Here is a 22,036-nt window from a genome sequence, read left to right as displayed (position 1 = left end):
CAGGTCTCTGGACTATAGCCCCAGGAGGCACATCCTGTGCCCCACCCCACCAAGCTAGACCCCAGGGACTTGGAAGAAATGTCCCCACACCCACAGCCAACCCCCTCCGGATCTCAGACCACCAGAGCCTTGGTCCTGGCTGCCCCTGAAGAAGTGAGTGTCTGTCTTCCCATCTGGATGGCCCTGCTCTCCAGGCTTTAACCCACAGAGAAACATCCCATGCCCAACCCCAACCACCAAACCCCAGAGATAACAGAGCAACCATTCTCCACTGCATCTATGACATCTGGAGCCTAGGCCATGACTGCAACTGGAGAGGAGTCCCCAGAGCCTCATCAGCAACTACCAGATATATGGTGCAGCCTGCAAGAGGAGGAAGAAAGAACACCTAAGCCACAGGCCCTACCTGCATCAATTGGAGGAAGAGATGGGTAGACACCAAAACAAGAATACATTTAGCAACCTAAAGAACAATATGGCAACACCTGAACCTAGTGGTCCTAAAAAAAGAAGACATGAACATCCTAGCCTAGAAGATGCAAAGAAAATGTCCTTAAATATAACTTTCTGAAGATGATAGAGAACCTTAAAGAGGAAATGAAAAATTCCCTTAAAGAAATGGAGGAAAAAATAAACAAAAATTGAAAGAAAGCAATAGAACTCTTAAAGCCAAGAAAACCAAGAAAAAACAATCAATCAAGTGCAACAAAGAGCTGAAGCAGTTCGAGACTTGATAAATGAAATAGAGTCAATAAAGGAAACAAAAACCAAGGGAATACTGGAAATGTAAAATCTGGGTAAACAAACAGGAGCTACTGATGCAAGCATAACCAACAGATTACAAGAGATGGAAGTGAGAATCTCAGGAACTGAAGATATAATAGAGAAAGCTTGACGTGCCCAACTATCTCCCAGTCTCAGTCATGGGAGAAGCAGAATTCCACTGTAGATGTTGTAACCTGCAGGGCTTTGGTCTCTCTGACACCCTTGTGACTTCTCTGAGATCACGTCCCACAGTTCTCTACCTCCCTCCATCATCCCCCACCATGCTTCCATCCCAGCTGCTCCTCCTCACCTGTGCCAGGTCTTCTCTGAGCTCCAGCAACTGTCATCGCTCTACCTGGAACGCTCTTTCTCCTTTACTGCTGCCAAGGGGCCACACTCTCGCTGCCTTTATGTTTTCATTCCAAACCTAGAGGATCCAAGAAACCTTTCCTGGCCACTCTGTTTCTCTGTAAAGAGCGTTATCTTTGAACTTCATTTTCCCAAAACTGGTCTACGTGTGTCCTTTCTTATCACTTATCAATATGAAAATATTTCTTATAGATTTATGAACTACATGGCTAACTACACATTTGACACACTACAAAGGAATATCCATGAGGATAAAATCCATTCATCTGCTATATCCACTGACCTCACCTCTGTGTCCCAAGCAGTGCCTGGTACAGCCCACCCAAAGTGTTTATGGGATGAAGATAACAAATGAATGGAGAATCCGTGGGACTGAGCATATGAAATCAGACAAGTATCCATGCTTCTAGCCATAAAACTTCAATTGAACCTCCTTCCAGGGCACGGACTCAGATTTTACTGAGGCATGGCCAACTAAAACCTTTCCAAGGTGAAAATGAGGTCAACCCTTCCTTCCTTGTATCCCTGTTGGGAGATGGGTCCTATCCCAGGGTGTTTATGTGATATGAACTTACCATAAGTCTAACTGGACGCAGAATACAGCAAAAACATAACAAACCGGCAAAACATGGGAGCTGGCAGAAGTGCTCCCCAGAGGACCTGCTGGTGTTGTCTGAACAAAACCACGTGATGTAGGAAAGAAAAGTAAGGCTACCCTTTTTAGGTCTGCTTATTGTGTGTCATTCTTGAGGCAATCAGCCTGTAGAATGAATGCTTGCTCGGTGGTGAGCATCGATGAGGTTTAGCAGTTTCTTACAGTGTTTGTCAGATCCTTGCTTTCTCCAAATGTGTCTTTAGGAAGACCCCCACAGAAAGAAGCAGAAAAACAGACAACGGGTGAAGGAAGAGGCAGAGCACACTCAGTGTTCTCCGAGGGACTTTGGAAGGTTGGGGAGTGACAACAGAGAGCTGAAGAGGACAGGGACCTGTGTCCTGAACTCCACAGTTGTGACACACTTTCCTGCATTCCCGATTCCTCTTCCCACAGAGCCCAGACCTTTCAAAAAGCAGTTTCGTGCAAAAGGAATTACTTAGTCAAAGCCACAATCCCCAGCCCTATCCCATCCTCAGGTTATACCACTCGCTTGCAAAAGAGAGGTGCAAACATCATCAGGAGCAGCTGTGAGTTTAAAAAGGAAGGGGGAGCTAGTTTGGGTAGGAGGTACCTAGAAGGTGTCAGTTGCTACAGGCTTTTCAGGGAGTCGAACCAGAATGGGATGCCTAAGGAAGGGCAGTTTCCCTTTGTCTGGGCACTGATTGGAGCCACCTGTGGCTCCAGGCAGCTGTGACAGAGCATGGACAGCCAAGTTTTCTCTATACCATGGAGACATGAGGCACAACCATCAGATGCCCCATCTCTCCAGGAAGGCAAGGATTACTCCAGCAAGCAGAAGGACAGTGTCAGGACTGCTATTCCTGGATTCCCCAAGGATTCGTTTTCCCAAAGAAAGTACTTGCCCTTTGCCCAGAGCTAGCCATGAACTCTTGTTAGTTCCTTAGGCTTCAGGCTGTGTCAGACTCTCTGAAAACAGACAAGCCTGATATGTAGATACAAACTTAACATTGGCTTCCATTCTCCCAGTAGGCCCTTAGAAAGGCCATTCTGTAATCCTCTAACATGGGTGCTTTGCTTGACAGCTGACCATTGCCACTATGAACAGCCAGAAAGAAGAAGGTGGATGCATCAGGCCATTCTTCTTGGAATGCTCCTCCCAGTTACGCTTAGAGTGTACTGTGTCCTATGTGTGAATCCTCCTGGCCTCTGGAGTCCCAGAGGCTCTCCTTAGGGACCTCCCTGCCCAGCAGACCTTTCCTGCCCTTCCTGTGTCCCTCTTCACACTGCTGTGTGTTTTCTCCTACAGGAGTTCCTTTGGTTTTCTGAAAGCCAGAAGGTGCCAGAAGGCTTCACTCTGTTACCCCTCCTGCCTTCCCAATCCATGTTTCTTGCTTCACTATGTCCCTCCCCCAGGGAGCCTCTCTCTCACTCTGGCTCCGCTCCCCTTCTCCCTAGGCAGTCCCCTCCTCAACAACCCAAATCTAGTCCATTCTCCTCCTCCCCCCAGGACCAGACCAGATAAGTCCCATTCCATTTTTAGATGATACCAGCTCCCTTCTCTCACAGGCTGAATTGACAGCTGTTCCCTCCTTCCCTGCTCCACCCACCAAACACACCCAGTGTTTTCCACAAGGCAAAGTGCTTACAGACAGTGTGCTATACCCACAGAAATGTGTATTCGTCAGGACAAACTTATGCCCGTGGGGAGCTCCCAACACACTTAAAAGCAGCAGCCTCTGAACGTCTAGAAATGACAACTTTATTTCAACAGTTGTGGTGGCATAACTTTGCCAATTAGAAATTTTCCGCGAAATCATAGACATAGATATGACAATCATCATCAAATTTGATAAAATACACCGATGGTCGGGCGTCTACTTTGCCAATCATTTTGCCCACTCTTTTTGTGCCATCATCATTGGTATATTTAATATGTTTTCCTATCATACCATCCACAAATTTCTGGTCTACATCTTGTGGAGGAATCTCATAGTACTCTGACAGGATACGAAGGTCGCCCTCTTTATAATCATCCAGAAGCTCGTACATGTATAAGATGGGATCATTCGTATAGGTAATGTAAAAGAAGCTATTAAGAATAGGCGCTTGTGACAGAACCATCCCTCTCCATTGATCTTTTGAGCCATGCTCACCCTCAAATGTGTGCTCCACCACTTTGCCAATTATGGCATTAGCAAGGTTGGGATCAGGGACTGGGGATGGTTTTACTGTTTCAGAGAGCACTTTAAGGGACAGCACTCTTTCATCTTGGTGAAGTTCCAATGCAGAGACAGCATCTATGTCATCATACTTCAACAAATAGAGAGAGGGATTTACGGCCACACGATCCAGAACCGTTCCTCTCCAATGGGTGATGAGCCCATTTTCGTCCTTCCACTTGTGCGAGATTCTGCAGCCCACAATGTTCCTTTCGGCCAGCGAGGAAGATCTGCTCCTCCGCCTCTTCTGCACAGGCGCTTTCTTGGTCAAATTTGCAGTTTCGTTGGTGTTGTTGTTACAGGATGCATGTCCAGCAGCTGCATCTGCGGGGTCCCCTTGGCCCTCAGTGGCCCAGAAAGACCGGGTGCTGATGCCTGGGTCCATGGCTGCATTGGAGAAAAGGGAAAGACAGTTAGCTGAGGGGATAAAGGGTCAACTCACTCAACCTCCCCTGCCCCCCCCCCGTTAGATGCCTCCACTCCAGAAATCTGGTCCCTAACCGGCCCCCACCCCACCCCCAGAAGCATGAGGGCAATGCTGGACACCTCTCTGGGTGCCTGCTGCTGTGCTGTGCTCTCCTGGGTTCCCCGGTGTTGTTGGGAAGGGCTGGAGAGCTGCAGTGGGGCAGAGGATGTGGACCCGGATTTGGACCTCCAAAGTGCTGGAACCAGTGACTCTTAAGATCAACTGTCTTCGCCCTGTGCTTCGCTCCCCACAAGGCCTGAGCAAACCTGTTTGGAAACAGAGAGGAGAAGCATGACAAAGCTTACCCTTCACCTTACCCTTCTCCTCAGTGTCCTGAGCATTCCTCCAGGAATTTGCCTTTTCTCCCCACTAATGCCCTCATGAAATTATTAGTGAACATGAATATCCCTTCGCTTTCATTGAAAAACTTTGAAGGGGGATGTGTGCTAGCACATTACACTGCAGTTTTGACCTAGTCTCTCCCTAATTTTTACTGACTTTCACTATCTTTCATTTAGGCGGGTTTTTCTCTTGTGGTTTCCGCCCCCTCTTTTCTGCTTTAGACTATGAAAAAGTAGTCATGTTTATACCTTAAGTGCTATGTAAATTTCTTGAAACTGACATGAAGGACATGATTTCAATTCTTTCATTTCAAGGCCTCACAGCAAAATACTATTCCCTTTTCCTATTAGTGCTTTCTAAGGACATTACATTTTTTAAAATTAGTTTTTCTTTTTATTTAATACTCAATTATTTCTTCGCCGATGTGTAAAGTTTGATTTCACAGTCATCTGTAGCTTTCTCATAATCTCTGAGTTTTGGAAGAATAGTGCCACGATACCTGGTAATAAAATTTATTCATCAGAATGTATATCTTTGTTGAATATCTTAAGTTCTCAGGAGAAAAATAATCAATTTCTAATCTGTGAATTAAGACTTGGTCTCTTTAACAAATAAGGGTGTGATAATTTATTTTTTTTCTTCTTGGTTTTTAGAGATAAGGATTCTTTATTTAACACTCCTGTCTGTCTTAAAACTCGCTCTGTAGACCAGGCTGGCCTTGAACTCAATGAAATCTAGCAGCCTCCCAAGTGCTGGGATAAAGGGTGTGTACCACCACCATCTGGCCTAATGGTTTTTGTTTTATTTTTCCTGTGTTTTTGTATGCTTGTTTGTTTTTGTTTTGTTTTTCGAGACAGGGTTTCTCTGTAGCTTTGGAGCCTGTTTTGGAACTAGCTCTTGTAGATTAGGCTTGTCTCGAACTCACAGGAGTTCACCTACCTCTACCTCCAGAATACTGGGAATTAAGGTGTGTGCCACCACCGCCCAGCTCTGGAATAATGTATTTATAAATTTGTGTATCATCAAATCCATTCTTAAGTTGCTATTTGATGCATTTAAACTATAAAATATAGCAAAATCAAAAACAATAAAAAGAAAATAAACACATCCAAACCCATAAATAATAAATTATGAATCTATAACACAGTATTTACGCTAACAGCACAGCTGCTATTAAAGAAGAAAATGACTAAATGGTAAAAGAACAATAATTTTGATTCAATATTTAAAGTATAAGAGGACATTAAGCTACTATTGATTTTTTAAAGAGGTCTATACTCAATGACAATGCAAGGGAATATTCATTCTGTCTTTATAGACAGCTGTCAGCAGATAGGCCATAGTTTCTCTAAGGTCACAGGTAAACTCACACCTGAGATTGGAATATCCTAACTGTGGTGGTTTGAAAACAAAATGATCCACATACGCTCTTAGGAAGTGGCATTATTAGGAGGTGTGGCATTGTTGGAGCACCTGTGGCTTTGTTGGCGAAAGTGAGTCACTGAGGACAGGCTTTGAGGTTTCAGTTGCTCAAGCCAGGCCTAGTGTTTCTGTCTCTCTCTGCTGCCTGTGGATCCAGATGTAGAACTCTCAGCTACTTCTCCAGGTTCATGTGTGCCTGCATACCTCCATGCTTCCAGTCATAATAACAGATCAGGCCATATTTTTGTTTGGAGGAATGTGAATTAGAAAAACAATTGAACGCTTTAAGATGGTGAAGATGTAATTGAACATGTGGGCCATGTTCCAGCCTCTGCAAGCAGAAGAACTTGGCAGCTTCGGCCATGTGGCACTCACTGGCCTTAAAATAAAGGATAGAAGAAAGGCATTATGGAATTGCCCTTCGTGACTAAGGAAGGCTGCTGAGACAAGGCATGTGTCAGCGGTGTCTGTGCATGGAGATCTAGAGAGAACACTGTGTGAAGTTGTAAAGTTGAAGCCTGGATTACCTTGGAGACCCCAAGGTGCTGGAGATGCCCAAGTCATGGGATACCTGATAAAGGAAGCTACTAATGGGGAGGGGGACCCGCCCAAGAGAAAGAAGTGTGTTGCAGTCAACTAAGCTGAATGAATTGGAGATATGAAGGTTTTTTTGACATCAGATATGGAGATACAGAATTTGGAGTTTGCTTGACTGTTTTTTAGTTTTGCTTTGGTCCGGTATTTTCTCACTATATCCCCTTTTTATGTGTTCTGTTTTATTACTTTGATTTTACAGGGGATTACAGTTGATTCATACAGACTGCATGAATCTCAGAAGAGACTTTGAACTTACTGACTTTTAAACAAATTTGAGACTGTCATACACTATGGGAACTTTTATAATTATACTTAATGCTATTAGCCTGTGGGGGCCAGGGCAGGAAATTTGGTGGTTTGAAAGAGAATGGATCCCATAGGCTCTTTTGTAGTGTTGCTATTAGGAGATACTGCCTTGTGAAAGTAAGTGTGACATTGTTAGAGGAAGTATGTCACTGGGGCCAGGCTTTGAGGTCTCAGATGCTAAAGCTAGGCCCAGTGTGGCATTCTTCTTCTGCTGCCTGTTCAACATGTTGAACTCTTAATTCCATCCCTAGCACCATGTCTATCTGAATGCTACCATGTTTCACTCCATTATGATGATGGACTAAACCTCTGAACTCTAAGCTGCCACCTAAAATATTTCTTTATAAGAATTGCTGTGGTCATGGTGTCTCTTAACAGCAATAAAAATTGTAAGTAATATAGAAGTTGGTACCAGGGACCCAGTTATTTCTGTGATAGGACAGACCATGGTCATGGTATCTCCTCAAAGCAGTAGAAATCTTAATTAATACAAGGACTCTTAGCCAGTTTCCTTCTCAGCAGTTGGACCCTACCTTTTGTTCCTTTGGGTCTTTTTGTGTCTGGTTTATGTTCCCTAGCATAAAATTTGATAATCCATTAATCTCAAAACTATCCTTAAGAGGTGAAACCAAGAAAGAGCTTATGTCATTGAGTATATGCACTCAGAAGAGATAGTATGACTCTAGTACCTGTCTTTTCTTCATTTCATGTCTATCTATGGGAGAAATTGTCTTCACCAAGATGAACACACACAGTGATGCATTGGGCCATCATTGGTACAAAGCAGTGGATCCAATTATCACGTGTTGAAACCTCCAAAATTATCTATTCTTTTTAAGTTGACTTGTGTTATAATATTTTCACTATATGTGACTAAGGCAGTGGACAAACCAGATTTTTATTTGCTTACTTTTTGATGGATAGATGTGCTGTTCTGTATTGATTTAATATGAATAACGGTACTGTATATTTATGTACATTTTGTACATATTTTGTTTGGATTTGTTTTTATTTCTGTTATATTTATATTAAGGGAAGAACTGTTTGGCCATATAGTAGCTCTATAGTTAATTGTTTGAGGAACCACTAGTGGTTTCCAAAATGATTGTGAGAGTTTATAGTCACACATAGATAAGAATTCCATTTTCTCAAAAGCCCTCAACAAGTATACCTTGAATTTTCCTCATTGCCATTCTATTACGTGTGATGTATTATCTCACTGTGAAATGATTTGAATTTCCTTGTGATGTCAAGCACTTTATTACTATCTTTGGATAAATATATAATCAGATAATTTCTATTTATATTGGGTTGTCTCTTATTGTTGAGTTGTAAAATATCTAAATATAAATCTCTCATAACATACATGACAAAGAAATATTATATCATATTGTGTGATTTGTCCTTTCAGTTTCTTGTTAGGGTGCTTTGAAACTTAAAACGTTCATATTAGAGTGTGTAAGGGGAGAAAGGGGAAGACCAGAGGGAAACAGGGAGAGAGACAGAGGGAGGAAGAGAGAGAGAGATGGGGGAATGGGAGAATGGACAGAAGCAGAAGCTGGCTCTTAGGGGAAGAAACTGAAAAGAGGAGAGACACAGGCTGCAAGCAGGAAGAAAGATCTACCTGCCTCAGTGGATGATAGAGACAGTGGGTAAGGCTTGTCTCTTAAAGGGACAGGACAGATCATGACAGCCTTTCCTCTATTAAATTCTACTTTGTTGGAATTACTATCTACAGAGCATTCATAAATCCTTTAAGTCATCAATTCTACTCTTCTACATCACAGGTAAATGTGGAGTGCTAACCAACACATGAGATGCCTTTTAAAACCACCACAAACTTAACCATAAATGGACACGGCAGGTAAACATTAAATGCAAATTCCTGGATGTCTAGAAGATTCTCAAGAAACTAGGCCTCTCTGAATTAGGCAACCTGCTTTCCATGGCTGCACCAAAAGAGCACATTGTTCTTAATTACCAATAAACTTCCACACACAGCTCCCTGCTCCCAACACTCTGCACCGGTGCACCCCACAGAGCAAAGTTATACAGAGGACTGTGCCTAGGTTCAGGGAGTAGCAGGGACCACATGGGAGCTCACAGAACAAGGAATATGGCTGCAGATTCCCACCTGGACCTGTGGAGGACCCACCACACTTGCTCCTGCACTTCCCAGTCTGATCCTGTTTTTTCTGTCTATGGTGATTGAAAGTTTAGCTGGGTATAGTAGTCTGGGCTTGGAACCTTGGTCTCTTAATGTCTCCATAAGGCTTGACCAGGACGTACTGGCATTCATTGTATCCAATGAGAAGTCAGGTGTAATTCTGATACATCTGCCTTTGTATTTTACTTGGCATTTTTCCTTTGAAGCTCTTAATATTCTTTCCTTACTCTTCATATTTACTGTTTTGATCATTATGTGGTGAGTGGACAATTTTTTTCATCCAGTCTACTTGATGTTCAGGAAGCTTCTTGTATCTTCATAGGCATATCTTTCTTTAGATTGAGAAAGTTTCTTCTATGATTATGGTAAATATATTTTCTGTGCTTTTGAGTTGAACTTCTGTTTCTTATATACCTATTATTCTTATGTTTGGCCTTTTCATGGTATCCCATGTATCATGGATATTTTGGGTTAATCGTTAGTTACATTTAATGTTTTTTTTTTTGACTGATGAGTCTATTTTCTCGGTTGTGTCTTCAGCACCTGAGATTCTCTCTTCCATCTCCTGTTTATGTTCGCATTGGTGGTTCCTGATCTTTTTATCATGATTCCTGTTTCTGTAATTCCCTCAGCTTGAGTCTACTTCATTGTCTCTATTTCAGTTTTTAAGATTTGAATACTTTCTTTCATATATTTGACTGTTCATTCTTGGTTTTCTTTAAGGGATTTGCTGATGTCTTTCAATTTTCTGTTTGTTGATTTCTCCATTTCTTTGAGGGAATTTCTCATTTCCTCTATAAGAGTCTCAAACATTTTCCTGAAGTTATTTTTAGGACATTTTCTTCTGCTTCTTCTATATTTGTTTGTTCAAGTATGGCTGTTGTAGGGTCTCTAGTTATTACTGGTGTCGTGTTGCTCTTTGTGTTGTTGAATCTGTTCTTACATTGTCTGCTCATCTTTTCTTCTAATTGACGTGGTTGGGACTCTCAGTGACTCTGGTGATTAATCTTCTAGGTGCCAGTGGATCCAAGGCTCAGATATTTGTTCCTCATGGTACAGTCAGTGCCACGGTTTCAGTTTCCCCGTTTGCCGCTCCATGTTCCTGGAGGTCGCTTAGAGCTCCCAAGGTTTGCTCTGCTTATGTGGAGTTTGCTGTCTCAGGCCTACTGTTGTAGGCCTGTTTTCAGCTCCGACCTGTTTCTGTAAATATCCCTGGTCCGGATCTTCTCCTGAGGAGGTCCTTGGCTTGGGGCTGGTCCTGCAAGCTCTCTGGCTCTGATCTTCTCCCTCAGAGATCTCAGACTTGGGTGAGGATCTGGCTCAGGCCTACTCCCTCAGTGGTACCAGACTCATGCCCAGACCCACAGAGATTTCTGGTTCCTGCCTACTCCTTCGGAGGTCCCCAACCAATGCCTGGACCCACAAAGTTCCTAGCTCAGGCCTACTCCATCAAAGGTCCCAGACTCAAACCCAGACTCACAGAGGTCCTGGCTCAGGCCTAGTTCCTTCGAGTTCCCAGACTTTTCTCAGACCCACATGTAGTCTCTGGCTCTGACCCACTCCCTCAGCAGTTGCTCCCCTGTACCTGTTCCTGTAGATTTCTTTTGGTCTCAGGTCTTCTCTGGCCTAGGTGGCTGGCACAGTTGCACTCTTCCTGAATTTTCTGCCTCAGGGTTACCTATTATGAGTAGAGGAGGTGAATAAACTAAGTGATAGAAGCTAGGCAGGCAGTTTGGGGAAACTCACACATGCTTGGAATATGTTCTACCTGTTGAGTTATACACTTAGCCCATATTCCTGAAAATTTAAGCCATAATGTATGGGATCTATTTTATATTGACCTTGAGAGTTTTATGCATATTATTCACTATCTTTGATAATAAAATCGAAACTTATAAAAGAAGTTATTTATTTTTCTACTGCAACATTTATTTCCAAGGTGTGGGGTCAGTATAAAATACATATATGATCTGTTTAAATGTAAAGTAACCTAAATAAAAGCATCCCTAAACTTCTACTATATTTGAATTTATGATGATGGAGACAGGTTGAAGGAGAAAGACATGGAGTAGACACTTATTGATCTGAAGAGTGTTTGTGTTTTACCCAAGTTTTAGCTAAACATTACACAAAAGTTAAAGTTAGAGTAGTGTAACTCCTGATCAGATGATCAAAAGCACAGTCATGTGAAAAATCTTTGGTTGAATGGCCCACAGCACCCACCATTAAGGAGTCCTCCAAGTGGAATATGGAGATTCATTAAGTGTATGTCCCACATAAGAGGCCTCTGTGTCCTTCACTGCAGCTTCTACAGAAACAGTAATGTACTGACTATCATGACAATTTTACTAATGTCCCTTCCAAACAAAGAATTTACAATTGCCTATGATAGATCTTGAAAATTTACACAAACAATTTTGGTTTAAATCTGAACTCTTCAACTTCACTCTTTAATTTCTCAAGGCCTGAATAATATCAGTAAACTCCCCTCAATGTAGACTCTAAAGAACCAGATTTCGGAAACTCTGCCTGAAGATGCAAAATATTATTTCAGGCCATAGAAGGATCAGCCTTGCCTGGAAGACTAAATGTTTACATGAACGCTAACTAATCAGGTTCATGTCAAGGAAAACATATTCTAGAGCTCGTCTAAATTTGTGGTAGGAAACTCAGAGGCCTGTATGCATCAAAGACCTCGATACTGTGTCAGTTTTGTTGACGTAATATCTTACAAGATGTTAAAAATTAAATTATGTAGACTACTCTGTAGTAGGCCAATTGTATTTCTAAGGCTATTGAATTATTCAACTATTCATAGGCCAAGGTCTTGTCAGGGCTGCTATTGTTTTGACCAAAGACTATGAACAAAAACAACTTGGGAAGGAAATGACTTATTTCATCTCACATTCCTTACGTCACAGTCCATCAGTGAGAAAATCAGGGTAGGAACCTAGCAGCAGGAGCTGATGCAAAAGCCATGGAGGGGTGATCTTTACTGACTTCTTCTTGGGGATTGCTGTGGTGGTTTGAAAGAAAATGGCTCCCAAATGGAAAGGCAATATTAGGAGGTATGGTCTTATTGGAGGAAGTGTGTCACTGTGGGGTCTGGTTTTGAGATCTCTTTTTCTCAAGCTTCCCTCAGTGTGACTGTCAGTGAACTCTCTGTTGCCTCTGAGTCAAGATGTAGAACTCTCAGATCCAGTACCACATATGCCTGCATGCTTCCCTTCATAATGGACTGAACCTCTGAACTGTAAGCAAATGACCACAATTAATTCTTTTTATTAATAAAAGTTGCCATGGTCATGTTATTTCTTCAGAGCAATAGTCAACCCTAACTAAGACAATTGCTCTGCCTACCTTATTATACAACTCAAGACCAACTGCCCAGAGATGGCACCACCTGCAATGGGTTGGGCCCTTCCACATCAATCATCAAGCATGAAAACTCCCCCACAGGCTTGCCTATATGTCAATCTTATGGAGGCATTTTATTAGGTGAGCTTCCATCTTCACAGATAATCCTAACCTGTGTTAAGCTGACATAAAAACTAGAGAGCACAGTATGCAAAGTAATGAGATTCTGCCTTGCTTCATATACCCCATCTAAAGTAGTGCATCATGCATGCTCAACAACAGGGGGTGATTTGAATATTTAGAGGTATCTTATATTGTTCCATATGTGTATGCTACACTCGAAGAAGGCAAGTAAAGACATTCTCTAAAAGAAATAGCACATCAAATGTGTCCACACAGTAGTAAGAGTTTTGGAGACAATGTCTAAAATTGATACTGACCAACTAGAAACCCTTTCTAAGGGCAGAGACCCTGAGCAAAATAAAGACTCTGATTAGAGCAGGAGCAAGTACAAGGTAGAGGATTCTTCAAATATCCCAAAGTGAGGTCCCACGCCACGTTTCTTAAATGTTTCAATCACTCTTTGCCATGGTTAATTTTGATCAGTTCTGGGATCAACTGTGAGACACACTTTGTCAGGGAACAGCCTTGACAAAAATACCTCTTGCCAGGGTAGAGGTGTGGGGATTTAGAAATATAATAAAGATTAAGATGATGTAAATGAAAGAAATAAAATGGAGAAACATATACTAGTATCAGGATGGAATTCTAGTAAGTACTGAAACTAGCCCATGTTTAATTTCCAACTGCTTAAAACACCCCTGGCCCCAAGGGGTAGGAGAAAGGCAAAAGACTGCATTAACACGGTACAAAGAAATGGACATACCTATTGAAGTTGGCAGGCTGTGTCCTCAGTAAATCGTCCTGCTCTTAGGTTAAGCCTACTCCCACTGCTATCCCAGACCCAAACATTCTATAGGCACTCTCTGTGTGGAATCCGAAGGTAACTCCATAAAGGGAACTGTTACTTAGTTGGATTCTTAGAATTTTATTTGAGGTAGGAACAGATCTGCTTCCCTCTTCCTGGATTACATGTTCTGGCTATTAGGCTTACCTGTTGACAATATTCTTGAGAAAGCATAACTCTCTGATGTAACTCTAGGTGGGACCTTGTAGAAACACAATAACCTTGAAAGAATAGAGTCAAGTTCGACTGTCTGACTTTTGGGCCAGGTGGAAATAGGCTTACATTTTCGGACCCCCACAACACTTTATAATATTTTGGGGAAAAATCAACTGAGCATGGATATTCTCCCAGGAAGTGGGTAATAACTTTTGGCTATGCACTGCATGTGTAAAAAGGCCTGAGACAAAATTGCTGCTCCCTTTCTCTGCCTCCCTTCACTTCCTGCTAATGAGTATACGTACTCTGAGGCTCCCACTTCCTCTGCTTCTACCATTCTTTATTGCCATTAGAACACAGTTTCTTCAGACTTTTGTCGTGAACTGTGGACCAGAAGTATTTAAGACATCCTCTCGCTTTCCAGCATTAGAATGGGAATGCTGTGGTATCCAGCTCCATGGATCAAAGAGCTACCAGGCTCTTAGCCTCCCTGGTATGCAGACAGCCACTGTTGAACTAACCAGACTATATTGTGTAAACCAATCTAATACAACCCCTTTATGACATTCTATGTTATCAGTTCAGTTCCTCTAGAGCAATGGTTCTCAACCTGTGGGATATGGATCCCTTTGAAAACCTCTAGCTCCAAAAATACATTATGATTCATAACAGAAGCAAAGTTACAGTTATGAAATAGCAAGGAAAAAAATTATTTTTGGGTATAGCACAAATATTAAGTACCAGAGACAGATATTGGGATTCAACCTGTAGGTCAGAAAAGCAAAGCAACCAAGCCAATAGTGAGCTCTTACTTCTATAAAATCTCCAGACTGAAATGCTGGAACAGTTAGTTCTTCATATTGTGTTGACTGTAATGATCTGTCCTGTTTCTTTAAGAGATAAGCCCTGCCCACTCTTTTCTCCACTGCTGAGGCAAACAGATCTTTCTTCAGCTTAAAGCCTGAGTTCCTTCCTTTCCATCTCTCTCTTAAAGTGGCAGCTTCTGCCTCTCTTCCGTCTCCCCAATGCCTCCCTTTCCCCCTGCCCCCACCCCCTCCTCTCTCTCTCTCTCTCTCTCTCTCTCTCTCTCTCTCTCTGCTTTTTTCTGTCTCTTTGCTTTTCTCTCTCTCTTTATGCTTTTCTCCCTCTCTGCCTCTATCTCTCTTTCTTCTACCTTCTTTCTTTACCCCCTTTTCCCTTCCCCTTCCCCTCCATATCCCACTAAATACCCAGAGTCTGGATTATGTATATTATTAGGTTTGCTTGGAATTTTTTGACTGTGAAGAAACTAATTAATAAACAAATGTACTTTAAAAGAATCTTGTCTTCAAAATTTTGGTTACGGATTTGTTGCTTTGGAAAAGAGGTTCGGTTTTTTTACCACAGAAGATGAGAACCTATGGATTAATTCCAGACTATTGTGGTTTGATGGACAAAAGACCCCTGAAAGGTTTCTGTGAACACCCCCAAAAATTACTTTGCTCAGCAAAAAGCAGAAAGCAGTTTGGAGAAGACTGTGCCAAAATTCCCCAAACATTGTTTATGAATGCTTCTTTATATTTTAAGGGGTATGTGCTATAGAGATTTGCATTGGTATGGATCTTGGTTTATTGATACAAATTTAAGGTCTATTTTGTTATACTGTGTATATGTATTTCTGATCTTGATTAAGACATTGTGTTTGTCTAGCTCATTTAAAAATGTAATGTATAATTAAGAAATAATTCATAAGTTAATAGGTAGTCATCTATAGTAATCAACCTTGCATTCATGTTAGTTAGGTTTTCTAGATATATAGATAATTATTTCATCAAAATAGGTATTTTTTAAATCTTTCAGAGACCTACAGAATATGGCATTAAAAAGTTTTAATAACTTAGGACATTTTATGACAATGAGACACATTTGCTCCTGGCAGCACCAATCTATTTCAAAAGGTTGCTGGGAATTGAAGAGGCTCCTTATGGATTTGTTAGCCATTTGGGCAAAAAATTGCTTTTGCCTGGGCAGCTTGATGTTATGCTGTATGAACTAGACATGCAGGACCCACAGAAAAATGACTGATGAAGCTGCCTAAAGAAAGTGAGACAGTCCTTTGGGATTTCTGCGTCATGAAAGAGTCTGCCAGACATTCTGTAGGACACAGAATAAAGAGACTGTAAACTGCCAATATGTGTGGAACTGTCTTTGAAATTTCCTGCTTCATGGATAAGTCTACTAGATACTATGTGCCTGTGGGCTAAAGTTTGGATGTCTCAACAATACAGAAGAACTTTCGGTGACATTCCATGCAGCAAGATGTCTCTGTCATTTCTAGTGATTTGGAAGTTGGTTATAATGTACTTCTTGTTTACTTATGTAATATTAAATCCTTCTGTGGTCTTTGATGAAGTTGAAGAATTAATAGTCATAGTTTTTCTTAGTTATGATAAAATATAGAGTAGATATAAATATTGGAACTATACTTCTTGCTTAATACCCATTTTGCTATAAGTAATTTTACCATGTTGATGTTGAAACCTTCCTTTTTATTTAAACAGAAAAGAGATGATGTGTGATTTCCCCTATATGCTGTGAATATGATTGGTTAATTAATAAAGAAAACAGGCTTGGGCTGAAAGGGTAGAGTAGAGCAAGGCAGGGAAAACTAAACTGAATGCTGGGAGAAAGGTAGGCGAGTCAGAGATAAGCCATGTAGCATTACTGGAGAAAGGCACTGGAACTTTACCTGGTAAGCCACAGCTTCATGGCGATTCACACATTAATGGGGATGGGTTAAATTAACATGTTAGAGCTAGCCAATTAGAAATTAGATCTAATGGTCCAATCAATGATTTAATTAATACAACTCTTTGTGGTTATCTTGGGTCTGAGCTGCCAGGCAGCTGGGAGACAAACAAGTGGCCTCTTATTACAAACACCTACTCTGTGGTCAAAGCAACAACACCGTACAGAAAATGTACCAGAAACGTCAAATTGATGATTCATCAGGCCTATCAACATTTCTTCATAGATTGAGAAGGAATCCCATCCATCCCTCAGGGACTCTTGCCATAATCTGTTGTTAGGATAAGGCAAATAATTTTCTTCAGGGGTGAAACCACTGATAAGTTGCTTTTGCTTCAATAAATAATCTCTTACCCATCAGCACGCAAAAAAACAATTAAAATTAGTGGGTTACACATAAAAATAACAGAGAAAAGCAGGGAAAGGACTTGTTGAAAAGAAAGGGTTCCATGAGAGACAAAGGAAGATGAGAGAGGGGAGAAGAGTGAAAATAACTAAACGTTATTGTATAACTATATGAAACTATCAAAGAACAAAAAGATTCTTAGGAAATTGCCAAGTTGAGACCCCAGATGGTTCATCTGGGTTATGTTGTCCAGACTGGAGTTAACTTGTATCTGCCAGATAGCTATATATGCCTCATCTTTAATTGTTTACAAAGATGTTTAACCAAATCTACTGCTTGAAGGTGATGTGGATCTCCACATCAAGAGGCTATAATATGCCTAAAAATTAGGTCCCTTGGTACATCGCTTCAATTCAGGGACTGTTAAGATGTGGTATACTCAAGAAACCTGCCTAGGACACATATACATGTTTGAAGTCTGGATCATAAAGTCTATGACTGTAGGACATAGGAGGATTGTTGGGCACAATACAGTGTACATTATGAAAGCAAAATAGATTAAAAATAAGCTTGCTATGTTAACTAAGATCATTGGAGAGTAAAAATACTGACATTCAGACAGGCATGTTGTTACACCTTCAAGTCCAACAATTGGGAGGCAGAGGAAGGTACATCTCTGTGAATTTAAGGACAGTCTGATCTACAAAGCAAGTTTCAGGACAGCCTTGGCTGTATCACAGTAACCCAGTCTCAAAAACCAAAACCAAAGCCAAAACTGTTAATATTCCTTTTTTTTCTTTTTTTTAAATTCAAAGTTTATTAAATTATAAAAGTTTTCATTTCCGCCCCTCCTCCCAACACCCTCCCACTCCCCCCACTCCCCCTCCTCCTCCCTCTCCATCCCTAAGAGCAGTCAGGGCTTCCTGCCCTGTGGGAAGTTCAAGTTCCTCCACCTCCCTCCGGGTCCAGGAAGGTGAGTATCCAAACAGACTGGATCCCAAAAATCCAGTATATGCAGAGGAAACAAGTCCCAGTGTCATTGTCAATGGCTTTTCAGAAAGACTCCAGGCCACATTCAGAGAATCTGGTTGGATCACGTGCTCGTTCAGTCCCAGTCCAACTGGCTTTGGTGGACTCTCATTAGATCAGTCCCCTTGTATCAGTGGGTGATCACACCCCTCGCGGTCCTGATTTCCTTTTTCATGTTCTTCCTCCTTCTGCTCCTCATTTGGACCATGGGGGGCTCAGTCCGGTGCTCCAATGTGGGTCTCCATCTGTATCGCCATCCATCGTCGGATGAAGGTTCCCTCTGGTCTTGCCTTCTTTGCTCACGTTCTCTTTCCTTCTGCTTCTAGCCAGAACCTGGAAACAACCTAGGTGCCCCTCAATAGAAGAATGGTTAAAAAAGGTGTGGAACATATATACACTAGAGTTTTACTCAGCGGTAAAAAACAATGACATCTTGAATTTTGCATGCAAATGGATGGAAATAGAAAATGCTTTAGTGAGTGAGGTAACCCAGACCCAAAAAGAGGAATATGGTATGTATTCACTCATAAGTGGATTCTTGCCATAATTAAAGGTCTTTGAGTCTATTATTCGAGATCCTAGAGAAGCTAAATAAGGTGAACCTGAAGAAAATCATGTACTTATCCTCCTGGAGATTGGAAATAGACAAGAGTCCCAGGTAACCTCGGGTGCATGGGGGGGTGGGAGGGTTGTTGGAAGGGGAGAGGGTTAGAGAGAAGGGAGTAGGGGAGGAATGGGGAAAACTCGGGGGACTGGGTTGGGGGGAGGGAGGAAGGATGGATATGGGATCAGGGAAGAATATATCTCAATTAAGGGAGTCATTTTAGGGTTTACATGAGACTTGATTATAAATGGGATCCCAGGTCCAAGGAGAGATCCCTAGATTGTTCTCTGGACAGAGGAGAAGGTGCCTGAACCGGCCTTGGCCTATAACCATACTGATGAATATTTTGCTTATCACCATAGAACCTTCATCTGGCGATGGATGGAGATAGAGGCAGAGACCCACATTGGAACACTGGACTTAACTCCCTAGGTCCAAATGTTAACATTCTTAATGGAAAGAATTTATCTATGGCTGCTGAATGAAAAACTTTCTAAAGCTAAACTATATGCTTTCAGCAATTAGGACTTTAACCCCTGCTCTAAAATAATAAGTAATAATGGAAAATATGTGTAGTGCAATCTGGTAAGACATATATCATCACTGTTCCATACAGAGTCCATAGTAATCACCAGGTCCTACAAAAGTCCCAGACCAGATTGCCCTGCATTGCCTTAGATTTCCTCCTTTTCCTCACCTCAACCACAGCAATTGTCAGGAGCAAAACATTTATAAATTGGAGCATTGGGTATTTATCCAATGCCATATGAACCTGCTGAGTAGGTTGGGCTTTGTTTATTGAAATACTTTGACTATACTCTGGCTACCACACTTCATGGAGGCAAAGGCTACTGGAGGCACATGGAAGATGTGCTACATTTTATAGTGAGAATAAACATGGTGTTAGACATATTAAATATAACACATTAAATGACACTTCTACAACAGAATGCATCTTACACATACTGAGACGTGTTGTCTGTAGTTCATGGGACAAGGCAGTAGTAATTGTGGACCATTTCTTAAAGCTTACCTGTTTCTTCTCAGTTGATCCAACACAAAAAAAACAGACTCTTAGAAACAGAGAGGAAAAATCAAATCCCTTATATAATACTCAGTGAAGGTACTATTAGTAAGAATAAAGATCTTCCCAACACGATTAAATCTCTAAGAGGAGCTGAAGTCTTGTAGAAAATTGTCAAGTTCATCCCAGCTATTGCCTGAGCTGTTGCAGACACCATGACTGTAAGATCATTTTAGAAACTGATGGCATAGGCAACACCGTTTTAGACATTTATTATACCTTCTTTTTATACTATTGCCACTGGTGAATTAGGATATACTTTCCTTCACATAACAAAAGCTGTAACATGACTCAATATGCCTTATTTTTCCTTATTTGTTTGTTTTGAGACAGGGTTTCTCTGTTGCTATGGAGCCTGTCCTGGAACTAGCTCTTGTAGACCAGGCTGGCCTCAAACTCACAGAGTTCTGGGATTAAAGGCATGTGCCACCATTGCCCAGCAGGCCTTGTTTTTTTTTAATTGTTCTAATGGAAGTGTGCTTTAAAGAAAAAGTGTTTGTTGCCCCTCTCAGGGAAATTCAACCCCAGACTCCTCTATCTTTGAAATTACTGGACAGATGAAAGTCATTGACTCACAAAACTTGAGCTAAGTATTTGAGCCTGGTTCATGTGAAATATAACTGAAACCTGAGATTGTCTGTTGGCCTGCCATGAATGGTAAATCTCACTGGGAAAATGTACGTAGAGTCAAAACATTTTCAGAACTGAGTATTCTCAGTTTCTACAACTTAAGGCCATTTTTTTCAGGTCTCGGTTATATTCCACTAGATCAGAGGTTCTCAGTCTTTATGAAACGACCCTTGGGAGTGAAACAGCATTTTCACAGGAATTACATATCACCTAGTCTGCATATCAGATATTTATTTTATGATTCATAACATTAGCATAATTACTGCTATGAGGTAGCAATGGAAATCATTTTATGGTAGGAGGTCAACACTACACTAGAAACTTCATTAAAGGATATCAGCAATAGGGTTCAGAGTGCATGACCCATGTTCTTGTTTGACGATGGAAATACTGAACAGCTTGTGCCCACTCAATGTGTTCTTTTCTGTATCCCTGTGATGCCAGGACATTCAGGCTCTGGACCTTCTTCATCTACCTCATCTTTGGGAACTGTGTTAAGTACCTCCTTGCTCCCACTGGCATGTCTTTTAGAGACCCACTGACCACTGCTTTCAAATCAAACCTGGCCCCAGTATACTGTGGACCAGGAACTCAGGGAACTGACAAATAATACTCTACTCTTTTTCTTTGCTCCAAGACCAGATTGTTTGAGCCTGCTCTCCCTCTCTAAACTTTGTCATTATTCGTCTATGTTTGTTGCAATGTGGAAATCAGAGATGGAGAGGCCAGCTTCATCTTGCTCAGCATATGCCAGCTCTCCCCTGCCATATCTGTTGATATAACCCTCAATAAAGTATGTAAGATTCAAAAGAAGGTCCTGTTTGGTGGCCTAGGACTCCAAGGCATTATCCCTCTGTATATGTTTGAGGGTGAAGTCTGAGAGGTGTAGTGCTAGGGTCTAGAGGAAGACCTGGTGGAGCTCCTGAAAGGGCTTAGTAATAGCATGAGAAGGGGTGCAACATGGAGTTCTGCTTGTTGGGGTTTTTGTCCTGCCCAGTTCCTATAGCTGGTAAGGTCCAAAAAAAATCACACTGAGGTCTATATAAGTTATAAACTGACTGACCCATTAGCTCAGGATTACTAGTAGCTCTCATAATGCATATTAATCCATTATTCTTATCTATGTTAGCCACATGGCTCAGTACCTTTTTCAGTGGGGTAGGTCACATCTTGCTTCTTCCGTGGTCTGGGCAGAACTGGGGAGGGAGCTTTATTTTTCCTAGATTACACCTGCTCTCCTTGCCTGACCTCTACTTCTTGTCTGTTTTCCTACCTATATTTCCTGCCTGGCTGTGAACCAATCAACATTTATTTAAAACATAACTGACAGATATAGAATTGTTCTCTTGCACCACTTTCCCCTAATTTTTTTTAAACAAAGGAAAATATCCATAGTCCATTTTGGGGAATGTGGATGTAGTATTCCAGGCTACTTTTGGCTGATTGTGGGCGCTAATAATCGAATGGGAACCTAAAGAAAATTTAGAGTGATGATCAAGTCCTGACTGGAGTATCCTGTGAGGCTTGATCATTTAAGGCATCATCTTGAATCCGTTTTGGATGTAGAACTCAGACATCTTGGCAATCTGTTCTTACAGGAGATTTCTCAGGTGGATTTCCTTGATCGAACCTGATTTTCCTTAACTCAGAATGAATTCACAGCCTCTTATTTCCCGTGGAAACAAAACAAAATCTCTTCTCCAAAGTAACATACCTTTTGACTTCAATTTTGAAGTCAAGGCATTTTCAAAATACCTATCTTGGATTAATTCAGCAAAATTTATTTATTTTTTTAATTTTCAGTTCA

At 41.4% G+C, this 22,036-nt stretch overlaps 1 protein-coding gene across 1 annotated transcript; it reads right to left on the bottom strand.

Moving 5' to 3' along the window:
- Positions 1–3,537: 3,537 nt before the first annotated feature.
- Positions 3,538–4,354, bottom strand: LOC148117484 (spindlin-2-like). Its single transcript, XM_087902677.1, has one exon. It carries the CDS (start codon positions 4,352–4,354, stop codon positions 3,545–3,547), a length of 810 nt encoding a protein of 269 aa, XP_087758803.1. The 3' UTR covers positions 3,538–3,544.
- Positions 4,355–22,036: the final 17,682 nt, after the last annotated feature.

Source organism: Myodes glareolus, chromosome X, assembly GCF_982192425.1.
Source record: "Myodes glareolus chromosome X, mMyoGla1.1, whole genome shotgun sequence".
Classification (NCBI taxonomy): Eukaryota; Metazoa; Chordata; class Mammalia; order Rodentia; family Cricetidae; genus Myodes; species Myodes glareolus.
The sequence above is the reverse complement of the archived record's forward strand: the minus strand, read 5'-3'. Positions and strand labels throughout refer to the sequence as shown.